Raw genomic sequence first — 14,183 nt, 5'->3', positions numbered from 1 at the left:
GCACATGGCCATTGAGCCCGAGGGAGAATCGCGGACAAGTGTAGATTTCGACTCAACGATCCTCTTCGACTCTGGTAGTCCCGCGGACGAAGAAAAAGAGATCGTAATCGACGGAGGAAAATCGGTGCATTTCAGCCAGAGCAGCCGCGAGTCGATCCGTGACAAATGGGCCGATAAAGTCGATAAGGAGGCTCAAATTTTGGTGAGTAAAAGAGCGCGATAAATCACTCAATTTTCTAAAGTTGCCGTGGCGAAATTACCCAATTTTACACCTTATATCTTCCGGTGAGATCGAAACTTTAGTTCCGACGAGTGCGTTATGAGAGTGGTTAGGACTTAACGAGTTCATCCAGTGAGGTTCGGATCGGTCCAATTTCGTAATTAAAAAGTTCCACAAGTTGTGAAATTAATGAGCGTTAGTTCGTGTCCATGATATTGGACGATTTTGTTTTTGCTCTCGCTAATGATGGTTAATTTCCAGATAGCACAAATGAGCAAGACGGAAAATAAGGGTTTGGGCATCAGCCTGGAAGGCACCGTGGATGTGGAAAACGGGGTGGAGCTGCGGCCGCACCACTACATTCGCAACGTTCTTCCGGACGGTCCTGTAGGCCTAAATGGACTTTTGCAACCCGGAGATGAGTTATTGGAAGTGAGTTTTAGTTTTTAATTCGTTTGATATCCCCGTTAAACCATCAACATTTTTTCCAGGCGAACGGTCTTCAGCTTCTAGGGCTAAATCATCTCGAGGTGGTTTCAATTTTAAAACAACTGCCAATGAATGTATGTCTAGTCTGCGCCCGATATCCCGTTCCTATTAGGATAATCGATACATCTCAATGTCCGGATGCGTTTCAGACCAGGGTGAGTTTTTAGATTTAAATTCAAAAACAAAACATGTTATGATTAGCCCGAGAGGTCAGTGCACAACTTTGATTCAAATACTTCAAATGCAACAAATGTGTGGCATTCCATTGTGTCGTCAGGATTAGCAATAAAGCTCGGCAAAGTAAAAATAATTGAATTGTGTCAAAATTTATGAGCCACCAAATGCAAATCACAATTTTGTTAAGTCGATTTAAAGCTTTAACTCACAAAATTGTAATTTCAAGTTTTTTAGAGTGGACTTCGTTCACCATATTGTCAGGACTCTCAGCGAAGTTAGACCCAAATTGGTTAAACTCGGTTTTAGGTCAAATTTTCCTGTGCAGTTTGGTTCTCGTTTCTACGCTTTATTGCCCGTGCACCGCACTATATTGGTTCAAGTCATTGTGGATTTCTTCTAAATTTCCAAAATTTGAATTTATGTCTCAAAGCGAAAATTTGTCAAAACAGAAAATCTTGGCTGGCAGCTTTCAAACCCTGATCTCCACCGAGCAGTCCAATTTAGTCAAAGCTAAATCGGAGACATCCATCGCATCTAGTGTGGGCAGTGAGGGCCTTTCAACGGGCAAATCCAGGTCTTTGGAACTGATTGCTGGATTACCTATGTGGTGCGAGGAACCCACTGTGGTGGAACTGCATAAGGGCGACCACGGACTGGGGTTTTCGATTTTGGATTACCAGGTAAGTTGAATGCTGAATCATAATCGAACCAGGGACGTAATTGGAAAGATCATAGTATTAAGCGTACGAATGAACCAAACTTGCGTGGGATCAACTACTTAGAAGAACTGGACGTAGTAAAAAATTGCCGGTATTCCATTACAATTTATCCAATTTTTTGGAAGGAATACCGCTATGTGTTATTAGTGTCCACACGACGTAATTTTCTCCCTAGTTTTACGCCTCACTCCTGCATATATTAGATGTACAGGATCATGGTACAGTCACTTTCTACAATTTCGTCGCCATGGATTAGTATCTGTGCCAAAAGGTGGAACGGAACTGTAATAAAGCAATGCTATGTCTCCTCCATCTAAGTTCTTACATGGATGGATTAATGCCACATATTTTTTAGGACCCGTTGAATCCTCAAGAAACTGTGATAGTAATCCGTTCCTTGGTGCCGGGAGGAGTAGCCCAGACCGACGGTAAATTGAAACCCGGTGATCGGTTGTTGGCAGTGAACGACGTGGACGTCGCCAGGGCTTATTTGGACGTCGCAGTTCAAGTCCTGAAGGGGGCGCCTAAAGGAGTAGTGCGGATTTCGGTGGCGAAGCCCTTGAATGGGGGCGATGCTGTTTCTTACGCCAGTCAGGTAAGCTTTTTTTTATGAGAAAGGACATGTACATCAATGTCAATCTGAGATCAACCAAGAACAGGTCACAAAGTCGTCTGTCTGAATATGCCTTTATGAGGTTCTTTCGTACTTTGGCATGCTTCTGCAGGGTGGAGCTTGAGAGGGGTAGATATCGTTGACGTCGTCGAATTGATGACGGCGGTGGCCTTTTCTTCCGTGATTCTGATTCTCTCTAACCACTAGTTTTCTGTAAGAATTTCAAAAAGGAAATAGGCTCTTTTGGAAAAGTACTAGTCAGGAAATATAGCGATCAAGCAGTGCTGCGATGTGTCGGCCGCGCCGAATTTTATACCGTTCGCAAGAAATAGTTCGACCTGCATAGACTTACATCAACTTCACAACATCACATTTCTGAAATCTTCACAAGAGCGAAAAAGTTAATAAATAATTGCACAATATTCGCACAAAAACATGCACACAGAGCAGTATCATCGGGTTACTTTTTGGCCACTGTATATAACTAAAAATATTTCTTTGAGATATCGCGAATAGGAATAAATATTCGTATTGCATTTTAAGTGAGATTAATTGAAAATAGTGATGAAAAATTAATTCACTGGTATATGGAGTATAACGAACTACACTACGCCATAATTATTGCAACTTTTAAATTTGATTTATATTTTCGTTTAAATCGGTGGAAGAAATGCGCCACCCTGTATATACATCCTTTATCGAGCTACCTTTGCTTGTGTACATACGTTTCTTATGGTTCTAACAGAGGGTTAATAAAATATTTTTAGGGCCTGTTTGTGTTTCAAATGATGCATTAAAGTCTTTTACACCATGTGTAATAGATACATGTATGTAATAAAATGAATCGGATAGTGCAACTTCAGGCTGTGAAATGATACTTATTTACCACACCCCTGTTGGCTCAACTGCGGATAGGAGAGAGTTCGGTTAGCAATCGAGTGTACCGACAATGTAGTTCTTTGTTTACTTCCAAGTTACCGTAAATCTATAAATCTCTCCGCCACTGGTTAACACACACGTACATGTAATTAATGGCCGAATGAATAAAAAAAAATTCCATTTTAGGCCTTTTCAAAATGCGATTTATTACCACAAAAAAAAACAATCGTGTTCATTTTAAGTGTATGATGTTCAGCACCAAAGAGTAAACGACATCTGACGGGAACTTATTTATTCCAGTTTTTGCGGAAAATCTTGCACCGATGGTCCGACGAGATCGGATACTTAATCCTGGTAAGTTGACTGTCATTTTTTGCATGGCAACGTCAAAATGACTTTTCTTTAGTTTGCTCTATATGCTCCGAAATTACTGCACGTAATGCACGCATCGCTCTTTGTAAAAGTAATAAATTATGTCTTGTTTCAGACCTAGCCGTCGGGAAGTGGCTGCTGAATTAGAAAGGCACCTTTTCAAGTTGTTGTGCGTGTTCTCTACTTAATTAATTGAAGTTGTTATTTATACATATCAGGAATATACATTGTATAAGCTTTTTTAATGTTAATTGAAAGGATATTGTTCCATAAATGTGCCATTGTTCAAATATATGTGCTTAATGGGAATAAAAAGTGTGTTATTTTCCTCATAACAACCGGTATGTCAGCAGTCAGAATTCACGAGGGAGAGTTTGATAGTTGAGACCTGAATTGCATGTCTATGACGAGTGCATTGTAGTTGAACAATTTATTTGATTGGTTTTTAATCTATAGTTCGGTTTTGATCGAGAATCATACATAACTTTCAGAGATGTTCTTTTTTCTTTTAAGTATTGGGTAGTTTTACAACTTTTTATCTCTTCGGAAGCTATTAAACAACAACTTGTCATTAAAATCTTACATCACCGGAATCACCCGAAATAGAATAATTCAGTCATAAAATATTCGGCCTCGAACGCCACTATCGGTTTTGTTCTCCGCCAGAAATTGGATTTTCCCTTTAAAAGTGTTCAATTTGACCCAGTTTGGCAATTATGTACATAAATTAAATGGTAATTGTAGATGAAAATTCAGTGGTGCAGATCTACCGGTTACTTCAAGCAATGGTGCCGATTGTCTGAGCCCTTGTTAAACGATAGTAAAATTTATAACCACCAGGTGGAGCTACTGAGGGCACAAACAATGTCGGAATAAACGCTTAATTTTCACCTGAATCATTAAATGCATGTGAGTCAGGCCGCTTCCATCATTTAATTGGTGATTGATTAGTAATTTTACGATACACCGGCGAAATTAAAAATAATCTTTTTGCACAAAGAACTGCGTCTACTTTAACCGTCCGAAAATTCAAAATAGCGTTTACATACGTCATGCGCTTTTGAAGATATCAATAAACATATAAGTTTTTAATCAAACTTTTAAGTTTTGCCACCCTATGTCTTGCTAATGAAGCATCATTGGAATATCATTTATATGAGGAGCCACGTTATTTTTCAACGTGCTATCACCTCCCGAAATATAACGAAACGCTTATGGGACACCCTGTATATATAATTCAACTGTAGGCGGGCGCGAAATTTTTTCGTCACCGTAAATTTGACAGTCAAAGATGAATTAGGGATGATGTTGGGCAATAATTAGTACATAATTTTGAATCATACAAATGCGACACACAGAAGTGTTCAATTCTCAGAAATGAAACACTTCTGTGGTTTACTCCTCAATTGGTAGTTTTAGCGGTCAAAATTATGTAAATCTGATGCAGCTAACTCTCTTTTCTACCTCATTTCATCTCTTCTCGTTACTTGCAGGAGACCGAGGACGACCACACCTGCCTGGAAGACTTCCAAGAATGCATCGAAGAGTTCCAAGAGGACCTTGTTTCGGGCCCGATCTACTGCGATGACGATCGTCCCTTCAACCACTCCCCACCCACCTCCCAAGTAGAAGATTTTGGCCAGAAAAATCGTCCAAATCACATTATCAATCACTTGAACGTTAACAGGGATAGTATCGGTGACAGTGACGTCGATATTAGTTTCAAAAGCACCAATGAAAACTGTTTGGACCCCGGTGCGAGGAACAATGTGCGGGGAGTTGTGAAAGACTTGAGCTTCACTCAGACTCTACATAGCACTTTGTCCTCGGAGAGGGACGATTACGACACGTGCATTGAAGGGTCTTTGTCTGATGAAACTACAAAAATCGAACAGGTTGTAATTTCTGAAGCATTAGATGATGTGACACCAACGAACTCCAAGATAGATCTAAGCGCAGACTTTCCCAAACCGTGCACCAAGAGCCAATGCTCTTCGGAACCGTGTTTGGCCACGGAATCCTTTCCAGATTCTAAGCACATTTGTCTTGAATCCAAGCTCGATTCGGACTATTGTGAAGGAGATGAATTTTTTCTAGTCCAATATCCCTCAACACCCACAAGGGAAACTGTATGCAAAAGCATGAGCGAGCCCAACGTCCTGGAAAGTCCAGACACTCCTGCGGCCAGGAAATTGACCTATAAGCTACGGGAGTACTACAACGACTACGAGAACTGTTTGGATGCATACAAAAACGTTGCGCTCTACGAGAAAATCGATAGCGAAATGTCGGACTCTCAGATATTCAATGAGATCTTATTGCCTTTTAAAAGTAGGTCCGCCCCTGATGTTATGAATCGGTCTTTCGTCACCTTGACGTACGACCCTGGACCTGAGGGGGGTCGCAGGAAGTCGGCATTCGTTACCGGCTATACCAACAATGAGGGGTGAGTGTTCGTTAAAGAGTTGAGTGCAAGAAAATACGTTATTCTTATACGACTTACATTTGGATCACGGTTCGGATTATTCAGAGGAAATTCACTTCACTTTCCACAACACTACACAAATTGATACGAAGCGTCGCGTTGCGAATCTGGATCTTGCGCACTGACAGTAATTTTGTTTCGTACGGACGCCATATTGGAATTTTACACAATCATTAACTAAAAACAAGTTCCTTTCCAATAATTACCTTTTTTCTCATTCCGTCCTTTTCTCTTCTTCGCATTTCACATTTTTATTTCTCCCTCTTTTTTCATCTGTGTTTTTCCTCGCCCCATTGAAAGTTAACAGGTAATTAAAAGGTATATTTTTTCACTAATTGAGGCGTACGCACCAGTAAACCATGATCAATCAGTATCTGCGTGGCAATGTTGTCAAATACAGAAAGTTATGCCTTCTATTGTAACTTTCTGTTTTAAAATAATCCTAGCCTTTATCTACTGAAGTAGATCAAAATACACTTGAATCATCCTGCACACTCTTCTAGAAAGAATCCGACGCTTATCTCCCCTTCCAGCCGCATTCGTATCAATATACGAGATCTCTATCGCACCTACGCAAGTGAAAATCTCTCTCCCTTTTTTGTTTATTCGTCACCTGCCAACGTATCGGCAGCACACAACGCATCACTATACAAGGAACAATCAAAAAATGCGTATAGGGACTGATCGATAATTGTGCATTATATTAATCTGAATTCAAATATTAAACGTGGAAAAACAATGCCTTTGTCCCATTTTCTCCTCGACAAGAAACGACTCGATCCCGATGGACTGGAAAGCGCCCTAATTGGTTTCCGTGACCGCATATTTTGCGGCAGACATTCGCTGGAACTTTTTAAGTGATCTCATTATTTCGTCCTAAATAGAAGCAACTAATGGGATTAGTTTGCCACTCCGGTTTGTAAGGATTCAGTTTCACTCCATTTAATGTGTTTTAGAAACTGGAACAGTTTCACTGCCATCGTAATATAGGGACAAACTAGTGTGGATATCGTTTCTTCAAGTGCTGGTCGTTGTTTTTCCATCGATCTTATGCATACTGGCAAAATTTTAATTGTATAGTAAAGATTTAATTAAAGTATGCAGTCAAGTGCCGTTTTTGCACTTCAGGGTTTCTAAGTGACACTCGTTCTGGATGACGAACCGAAACGCAGATAAATAAAATAAAAACAATTCTAATCTCCTCCCAAACTAACAGCATCGTACATGACCATCCCTCTTTCTCAAGAACAGAGGCCACTTCGTTCACCCCGTCCACAGCAGCGTCGCCGGATACCTCCACCTTTTTAGGATGAAACCTGCTACTCTGCAAGACATCCCTGTATATGGTAAAGTCATTAACGTAGATGTTGTAATGAGCCACCCTGTTGCCAGTAACGTAAATCGTGGCCAAGGTTGAGTTGCTGGCAGTCGCGAAAGCCACCCTCAGTACCCTGCTTTGGAGTTCAGGTTTACCCTCGTACGTGATTCTTCAGACGCCCGGTATTTTGATTTGGGCGCAGTATCAATTTTTACTAATTTCACTTTGGCCTATTTCCAAGGTGATGTTGGGGGAGGCAAAAGGTGTTAGTAGAAATTGCGCAGTTCGTCGCTGAAGTGGTACTCGCTGGATCTGCGATCGATCTATCCCAGGGACCAGAAGACGATTTTGGGTTCCGGCAAGTCCAAGGACCCAATGTGGTGAATTTCTGAGGAAAAATTATTAATGTCAATTAAGAGTCTGTAAGAAGAGTTGTATGAAAGGAATTATTGGACTTTTTGAGTCCGGGTACCATTAACTACCATCAAGAGCCGCGAGGTAGATTATAGAGTATCTTCAACTCTGCCTTTCTTTTTTTTAGGAACCATTTCAATATTTTGAGATATGTAAAATAACCTTTTAGTAACTTTCCACCATCTTCAGATATTCCATGCACTATCCATACCTTCCGCTATAACTGTAACGTTCTTCCTGGCCAAATTCTCTGTATCCTGTCCCGCAATCGTGTACGCCACCACTTGGAACCCCCAGGTAGGATATTTCTAATGGTAAAGTTGTCATTTTCATCAGTTTTGGGGTGCTACAAGCACCTCAAACTTTGTAGAACAAATTCGTCTTCCAAGGAATCGTAAAGTACTATTATAGCTCTGGCGTGGCCTGTTATAGTTCCCGATACAGTTGTCTTTATCCATCCATCTGATGAAAATTGCATTAAACTTTAAAGTTTTTGTTAAAAATTGAGAAACTTACTGATAGAGCCATTGGATCTGCTTCACTTGCGCCTGCCGAGATACATCGTCTAAGAGTTTCACGTCTGCGCCTGTATTAAAGGAGATCGACGCTGGTTCATAGAACTTTGACCATCCTGCAGGGGCGTCCAGGTCTGTGAAGTCAGAAGTGGCCACTGTGGGAGTAGTTCAAGATCGAGTAGTCATTATCAATTTAAGGATGCACCAGTAGTTATTACTTTAAAGACCCTGCGGAGTGATATTCCCTGCTTGCGGTTAATATCCACGCCCCAAAACCACCTACGAGAAGGATCGTTGATCTGCTTTAGTTTCCATGTGAAATTCTGGAGCTTCCCTACCCTCATAAACACCAATCCATGGAGTTTCGCGATTGTACCCGTAAAGATCCTATTTGCTCAAATAGCTTCCACCGTCAAGCGGCCAGATGGTGTCCTGGATGGTGGGTCTATCCACAATGTCAGGGACAATGTCTTCACTTTGCACCGTATCGTTAACTTTCGGCATCAAGTCGTGATTCACCCCATGAATCGGCTGAAATTCTGTCATGCTTATTGAAGCATTGGTCGGATTGGAGGCTTTGATGTACTGATTAAATTCGCTTAGCTCAACGAGCACCACTGCGGTTATATGCAGGGGGTTAATGTAATATTATTATCCTCTCAGAGCTTACCCAACTGGAATTCGATATAAAGCAGTTCCTCCGAGGCTTCTTGAATTTAAACTACGTGGGATTTCTCAGAAGCATTACTCACTACGTCCGCTCTACTAGGGGTGAAATAGAATTTCTCACTGTTCCAATCTAGATACCATCTCGGCAAAGCATAGGGGATGTTGTCGATTAAATTCGTCCCATTTTTGTTGAGGGTTGTCGCTGTGACGTGGCCGTAGAAGGGGATGTTGCAGAGGTCCCTGCCCAAGATGACGACCTCGCCTCGCGGGTAAACGAAGGCCCTTGAGGAGGCGACGAGGACTACAAACACAAGAGTTAATGGTGATGTGAGAGACTTCATCGTGATTATTGCACAACTGCCGTGATTCTGTTTTCTATGGGTTTGGATGACATGCCACTTAAGTCCTTGGGACTCTTAGATAACTCTTTATACTGGATGGGAGTGAGTGTCTAGTTATTTGCCATGAAACCTATTTGTCCGCTTTATGAGATAATGTGAAGGGCCTCTGTTAAGAGTGAGGGTGCTCACAATAAAACGAAGTTGTTATGCAAACCTCGTAACCTTCGACGAAGACAAAAGGGAATACTTAGCGGTAATCTCGTTGTCGATTTAATGGGATTAAAGATTTTAGAGCCGACACTGTTCCAGTGTCGCGCGGAAACCGTCACGAATCGCGTTCGTCCCCCACTTTATGGGACTTTTTCCCACAATAGCGAATTCGCAATGGGAACGCCGTGATTAAGTAAGCCCTAGAAGATTTTGTTTCCTGAACGTGTCATTTTTTCTTCTAGTGAAATGACGGTCATACGTCACGTCGAACCCAATCACGGCATCATGAAGGATAGCCAGGGCAATGTGTTGAATAAGCATTGGGGTTCCCCGAGGGTGGTCAAGGTGTACAGGGAGCCGGAGAAGAGTTTGGGGATCAGTATCGTAGGGGGAAAGGTAAGTTTCGATTCGATACGTTTGCACAGCATCGATCGAATTATTGTTAGTCGGAATTTATTTCGGCCATTAGAGAAATTTGCGTGTATTTCGCGTTTTTTTAAATAATATTACCGTTGACATTTCGCGCATATGTGACGTAATTCGATTAATAAATCGTGGGGAGCGACAGCATTGTTTGGGTCCTACAAAGCGTTAAAATGGGGATTAAAATTAGTTAACGATCTATTTAGGATGGAAATATCTGCGCTCTTCGAGCATTTTTCTATTACTTCTTCTCATCAAAATCTCTAACTAAATGCTCTGTATTCTCTACCCACTACCTCTTAAATTAAAATTATTTCTTAAAGGTAGACGTCCAACCTTCAGAAAACCAGCCGAGCGCATTGCTGGGCATATTCGTCAAAAATGTGACACCCGGGACCGCAGCAGCTAAAATCGGACAATTTAAGGTAGATATCAGCAAATGAGCCCCCATTTCATTTTTTTTCATTTTCTATTCTGCCTCGATTTCGTCTTGCACTTGTCGCGGTCTTTTTGGCTACTTTTGTCGAGATTTGATCCATCCAGCAAGTCAAGGAAAAGTCAACTGGCAACGTCGCGTTTGGAGTTTGTTTTTAAGCGTGCACAGGGTTTCCCAAATAAAGTGATTTCCACGGGGATTATGGAAGCGGTAAGAGATGCAAGGTGGCTCAAATTAGGAAAGTGATGCGCATTTTTGTGCCCATTCGGAGAATATTCTAAAATTAATAATATGTACAGGGGATTGGCAAAATATGAGCAAAAAACTGAAAACTGTGATTTTCGAAAATCGCAAATTACGAGTGCGCCGCTTGTGTAAATTCTACGAAATTCGGCAGTTCTGCATTATCGACAACTGCCAATCGAATGGCGAGTTCTTCCAGACCTCCTAGATTTCGAGATATTATATCCAATTTTGCTATTTTTTATGGCCGCCATATTGGATTCTGATGGCGTCGAATGGACAATAAAAAGAGCTTTTTAACCATGTGTCACAAAGGTGTCCTTGGATCTGCCAAAACAGACAAGATAAGCAAAACCATAATTTCACCGTAGTGGGCCTAGAAACAAGTGCCATGTTTTATAATCAAAAAGCGCCACCAGAGTTTCGTGTTGCTATGGATACTTTCGTGACGTGCAACAAACAATCACTATTATTGTATTTTCAGGTCAGTTTTCACTCTTTCAAAGTTATTTTTGTCAGTTTTACACTTTCACCCGGCAAAAATTTTAAAGTAATAAAATTATGAATGATTTTCAAATCAAGAAAGGCTAGAAGTTTAATGATTGCTACATTTTGCGTACAAGAAAGGCAGGTAGAGCTGAAAATATGTATCCCCAGAGGTATCCGAAGAGGCGTAATTTCCGACACGCAATATTTAATAGGTTTCAGCAGAATGAAGCACCACCACATAATTCATTAGTTGTTACGCAATGCGTAAGGAAATAATAGGATTGGAAATGGAGGATCTGTCAGTTGGCCAGCACGCTCCCCAGACTTGATACCTCTAGATTTTTTTTTGCTTGAGATTGCGTAAAAGATAAGGTTTACTGAAGATCTTACGATACAGTAAGGGAGTTGGAGTTTGCAGTTGTGCGAACCGTTCCAGAAATACCTCCATGTATGGTAAAAAGTGCTTGTATGTCCATTGTTAAGCGCTGTAGAGTTTGTGTCAACCATAACGGAGAAGCATTTGAACATTTTTATAGTTATTAAGATTAATAATTCCTAGTTCTAGTAAGTGAAGGTATCCATTCCTGCATTGTGTTCCTTTGTTAATTTTGGTAAAATTTATGGAATCATAATTCCGTTAATAATAAAAAACATATTAAGTTTTTGTTGGCTCATTAAATAGAACATGTGGTACATTAGTGCTCTTTGAATAGCACAAAGCTAAGGTGAAATAATGTTTTTGTTTATTTTTTCTACTGTGATAGGTCCAAAGGCCCCTTTGTGATAAATGGATAAAAAGCTTTTTTATTGTCCATTCGACGTCAACAAAATCCAATATGACAGGCATAAAAAAATCACAAAGTTGGATAGAATTTTTCGAAATCTAGAAGGTCTGGAGGAATTCTGAGAACGCCATTGTCGATTCGCAGTTGTCGATAATGCAGAACTGCCAAATTTCGTAAAATATACTTTATTGGGGACACCCTGCACGTGCCCGAATTTGGCAGAGAAGCAACGTTGCCACATAAAAGAGAAAATCCTAAATTTGAATCCGCAAAAATTGTTTTGACCTAAAATAATGAAATGGCAACGGTGTGTTCGGCATTTGTTTTTAAAGGCTAATGGCAATTTTTGACAGATATGTGCACATTTTTTTGGGGGGAGGGGGGAGCGACGTTGTCACATGGAATTTGATAGTTATAGGATGTTTATAAATTAAGGGACGGGAAGTCTTTTTGGTTTACTAATTAATTTAAACAATATTGAAAATCTGCTTACGCGGCCAAAGATAGGTTGGGTGGGTGGCTAATTAAAGTGCTTACTGTGCATTTGGAGCCACTATAATACATCATTGCATTGACAGGCCTTCGTATTGACGATTTTTTCTCATAAATTGGTTTATTTTGTTGGTTTTACAGACGGGAGACCGAATCCTCGAGGTAAGCGGCATTGATTTGCGGGAGGCCACCCATGAGAAGGCCGTAGAAGCCATCAGGGGAGCCCCTAATCCCGTCGTGTTCCTCGTGCAATCTCTAATTCCTTGGGTGAGTTGCACGCCATTTTTTCCATGAAAGAAGCCTTCGCGATTCCTTCTCTTAACCACAACACGTTTACCATTTTAGCACGTCGTCCTGAAAATTTTTACATTTTTATTTGTCACTTACACATAATCAGATATAAAGCGGTTCATCGTCAAGGGTAAGATAAATGATGGGTTCACCCACGCGGGATCTTTATATAACCGCCTTTGAAGGGTCGTTATTTATTATGCCCTACATACGTCGCTCTCCTAGTGTGAACAACGCAAATTATCTGTCGCACTCAAGCACAAGGAAAGTTAAAAAAGGACGTAAATATTCAGAAAATATTATGCATTGACAACAATAAAAAATGATTAAAGGGATGTTGAACGAGAAATGAAAGGTATAAACTTGTTTGCCGCGGTCTAGACCACATTTGTTAAAAATAAAACAAACTGAGCTGAATTAGAAAAAAATACCGAAAATGAGCTCCAAACAGAGTGATCTAACTTTAAAAGTAATGTTTTTTCCAAAATTTCGATCGTTTTTGAATTAAGTGTCAGATACGTCGAAACTGACAGTCGCCATTAATGTCAGTTTGGCACGCCAAAGGGGTGTATTGTAACAACTATAGCTCGCTTATCTCGTATTTCGTGAATTGACACACCTTACCTAAGCGCCGTATTTTTTCTCCGAATCGAATCTGAAAAATGCCCACTTCGAATCACGACGTAGCAAAAGCAATATACTGCGTGACACAGAAAAGTGGACCGTCCGTAAAAGTAGTTTGATTTAAATAATTTAGGACATGCATGTTTTTTACATTACAACACATCGCTAAAAGATTCAATAGATTCGAGGACTAAATCCCGGAAAAAGCTTAATATATAATATGTCGCCCCCCGTGTTGTCTCGTGCACTACTGGACGCGTCTAGGCATTGATTCAGTAAGATGATCGATGTCCTCTTGAGGCATCTCATTTCAAGCTATCTGTACACCATTACACACCGTCACCAGAGTTTATGAAGGATGAGGTTTTTGTAACCTTCTACCCGCGATATCTCACACATTTTCGACTGGTGATAGGTCTGGAGATTGGGGTGGCCAAGGTCACAAATTGATTTTTTCGTGAGAAATCCATATTCACCATTCGGTCGTGGATTATCTTGTTAGCGTCTAAGGTCTAAGGCGACAATCTTGAGGTTCTGTAGGACCATCACGACTTTCTTGAACGTTTCTTTCTTTGTGACTGGATGACAAAATGGTGACTAAATGTCAAAGAGCCTTTCGCAAGCCGACGATAGTGAACAAATGAAAGAACATCTTCTAGAAGCACCGTCGCCAGTAAATGATATTCTGGCCTCATAAGGTTGATTTGTTTATTGCCCTTTTTACGGTTAAAAAAAACTCAGATTTCTGATAAAGGAAAAGCAAATGCGAGAATCTACATACGTAATTGAAAAATTGATGGTTTTTACATTGCAAAAATCATTTAAATCAAATAATATTTTTGATTTAAATAATTTTTACGAAGCGTTCTCTTTTTTATGTCACGCGGAATGTTTAAAGCAATATTTCTACCAAAAGCAAACTCGTTCCCATTTAGAGATTGTTACTGAGAATGATCAAAACGTCTTTAAAGCATCGCAA

The 14,183-nt window shown here is 40.4% G+C and overlaps 1 protein-coding gene and 1 pseudogene across 13 annotated transcripts in view; one reads left to right on the top strand and one right to left on the bottom strand.

Moving 5' to 3' along the window:
* Positions 1-14,183, top strand: part of LOC136340737 (multiple PDZ domain protein-like) — a 59,298-nt gene that overhangs the window by 24,194 nt on the left and 20,921 nt on the right. For 10 of the 13 annotated variants that reach the window (XR_010732368.1, XR_010732367.1, XM_066285070.1 and 7 more), the window contains 10 exons: positions 2-202; positions 482-652; positions 712-864; positions 1,336-1,566; positions 1,961-2,200; positions 3,398-3,451; positions 4,963-5,915; positions 9,664-9,817; positions 10,168-10,269; positions 12,431-12,556. Coding sequence is in view for 11 of the 13 variants with exons in the window: in XM_066285070.1 (XP_066141167.1) it covers positions 2-202; positions 482-652; positions 712-864; positions 1,336-1,566; positions 1,961-2,200; positions 3,398-3,451; positions 4,963-5,915; positions 9,664-9,817; positions 10,168-10,269; positions 12,431-12,556 (2,385 nt within the window). In the remaining 2 variants the exon portion in view is untranslated. The remainder of the gene's footprint in view (position 1; positions 203-481; positions 653-711; positions 865-1,335; positions 1,567-1,960; positions 2,201-3,397; positions 3,452-4,962; positions 5,916-9,663; positions 9,818-10,167; positions 10,270-12,430; positions 12,557-14,183) is intronic. The other 3 variants (XM_066285114.1, XM_066285124.1, XM_066285073.1) reach the window with 1 other exon arrangement.
* Positions 2,195-12,474, bottom strand: LOC136341017 (rhamnogalacturonate lyase-like; annotated as a pseudogene).

Source organism: Euwallacea fornicatus, chromosome 1, assembly GCF_040115645.1.
Source record: "Euwallacea fornicatus isolate EFF26 chromosome 1, ASM4011564v1, whole genome shotgun sequence".
Lineage (NCBI taxonomy): Eukaryota > Metazoa > Arthropoda > Insecta > Coleoptera > Curculionidae > Euwallacea > Euwallacea fornicatus.
This window is presented reverse-complemented; position numbering and strand designations above follow the sequence as displayed.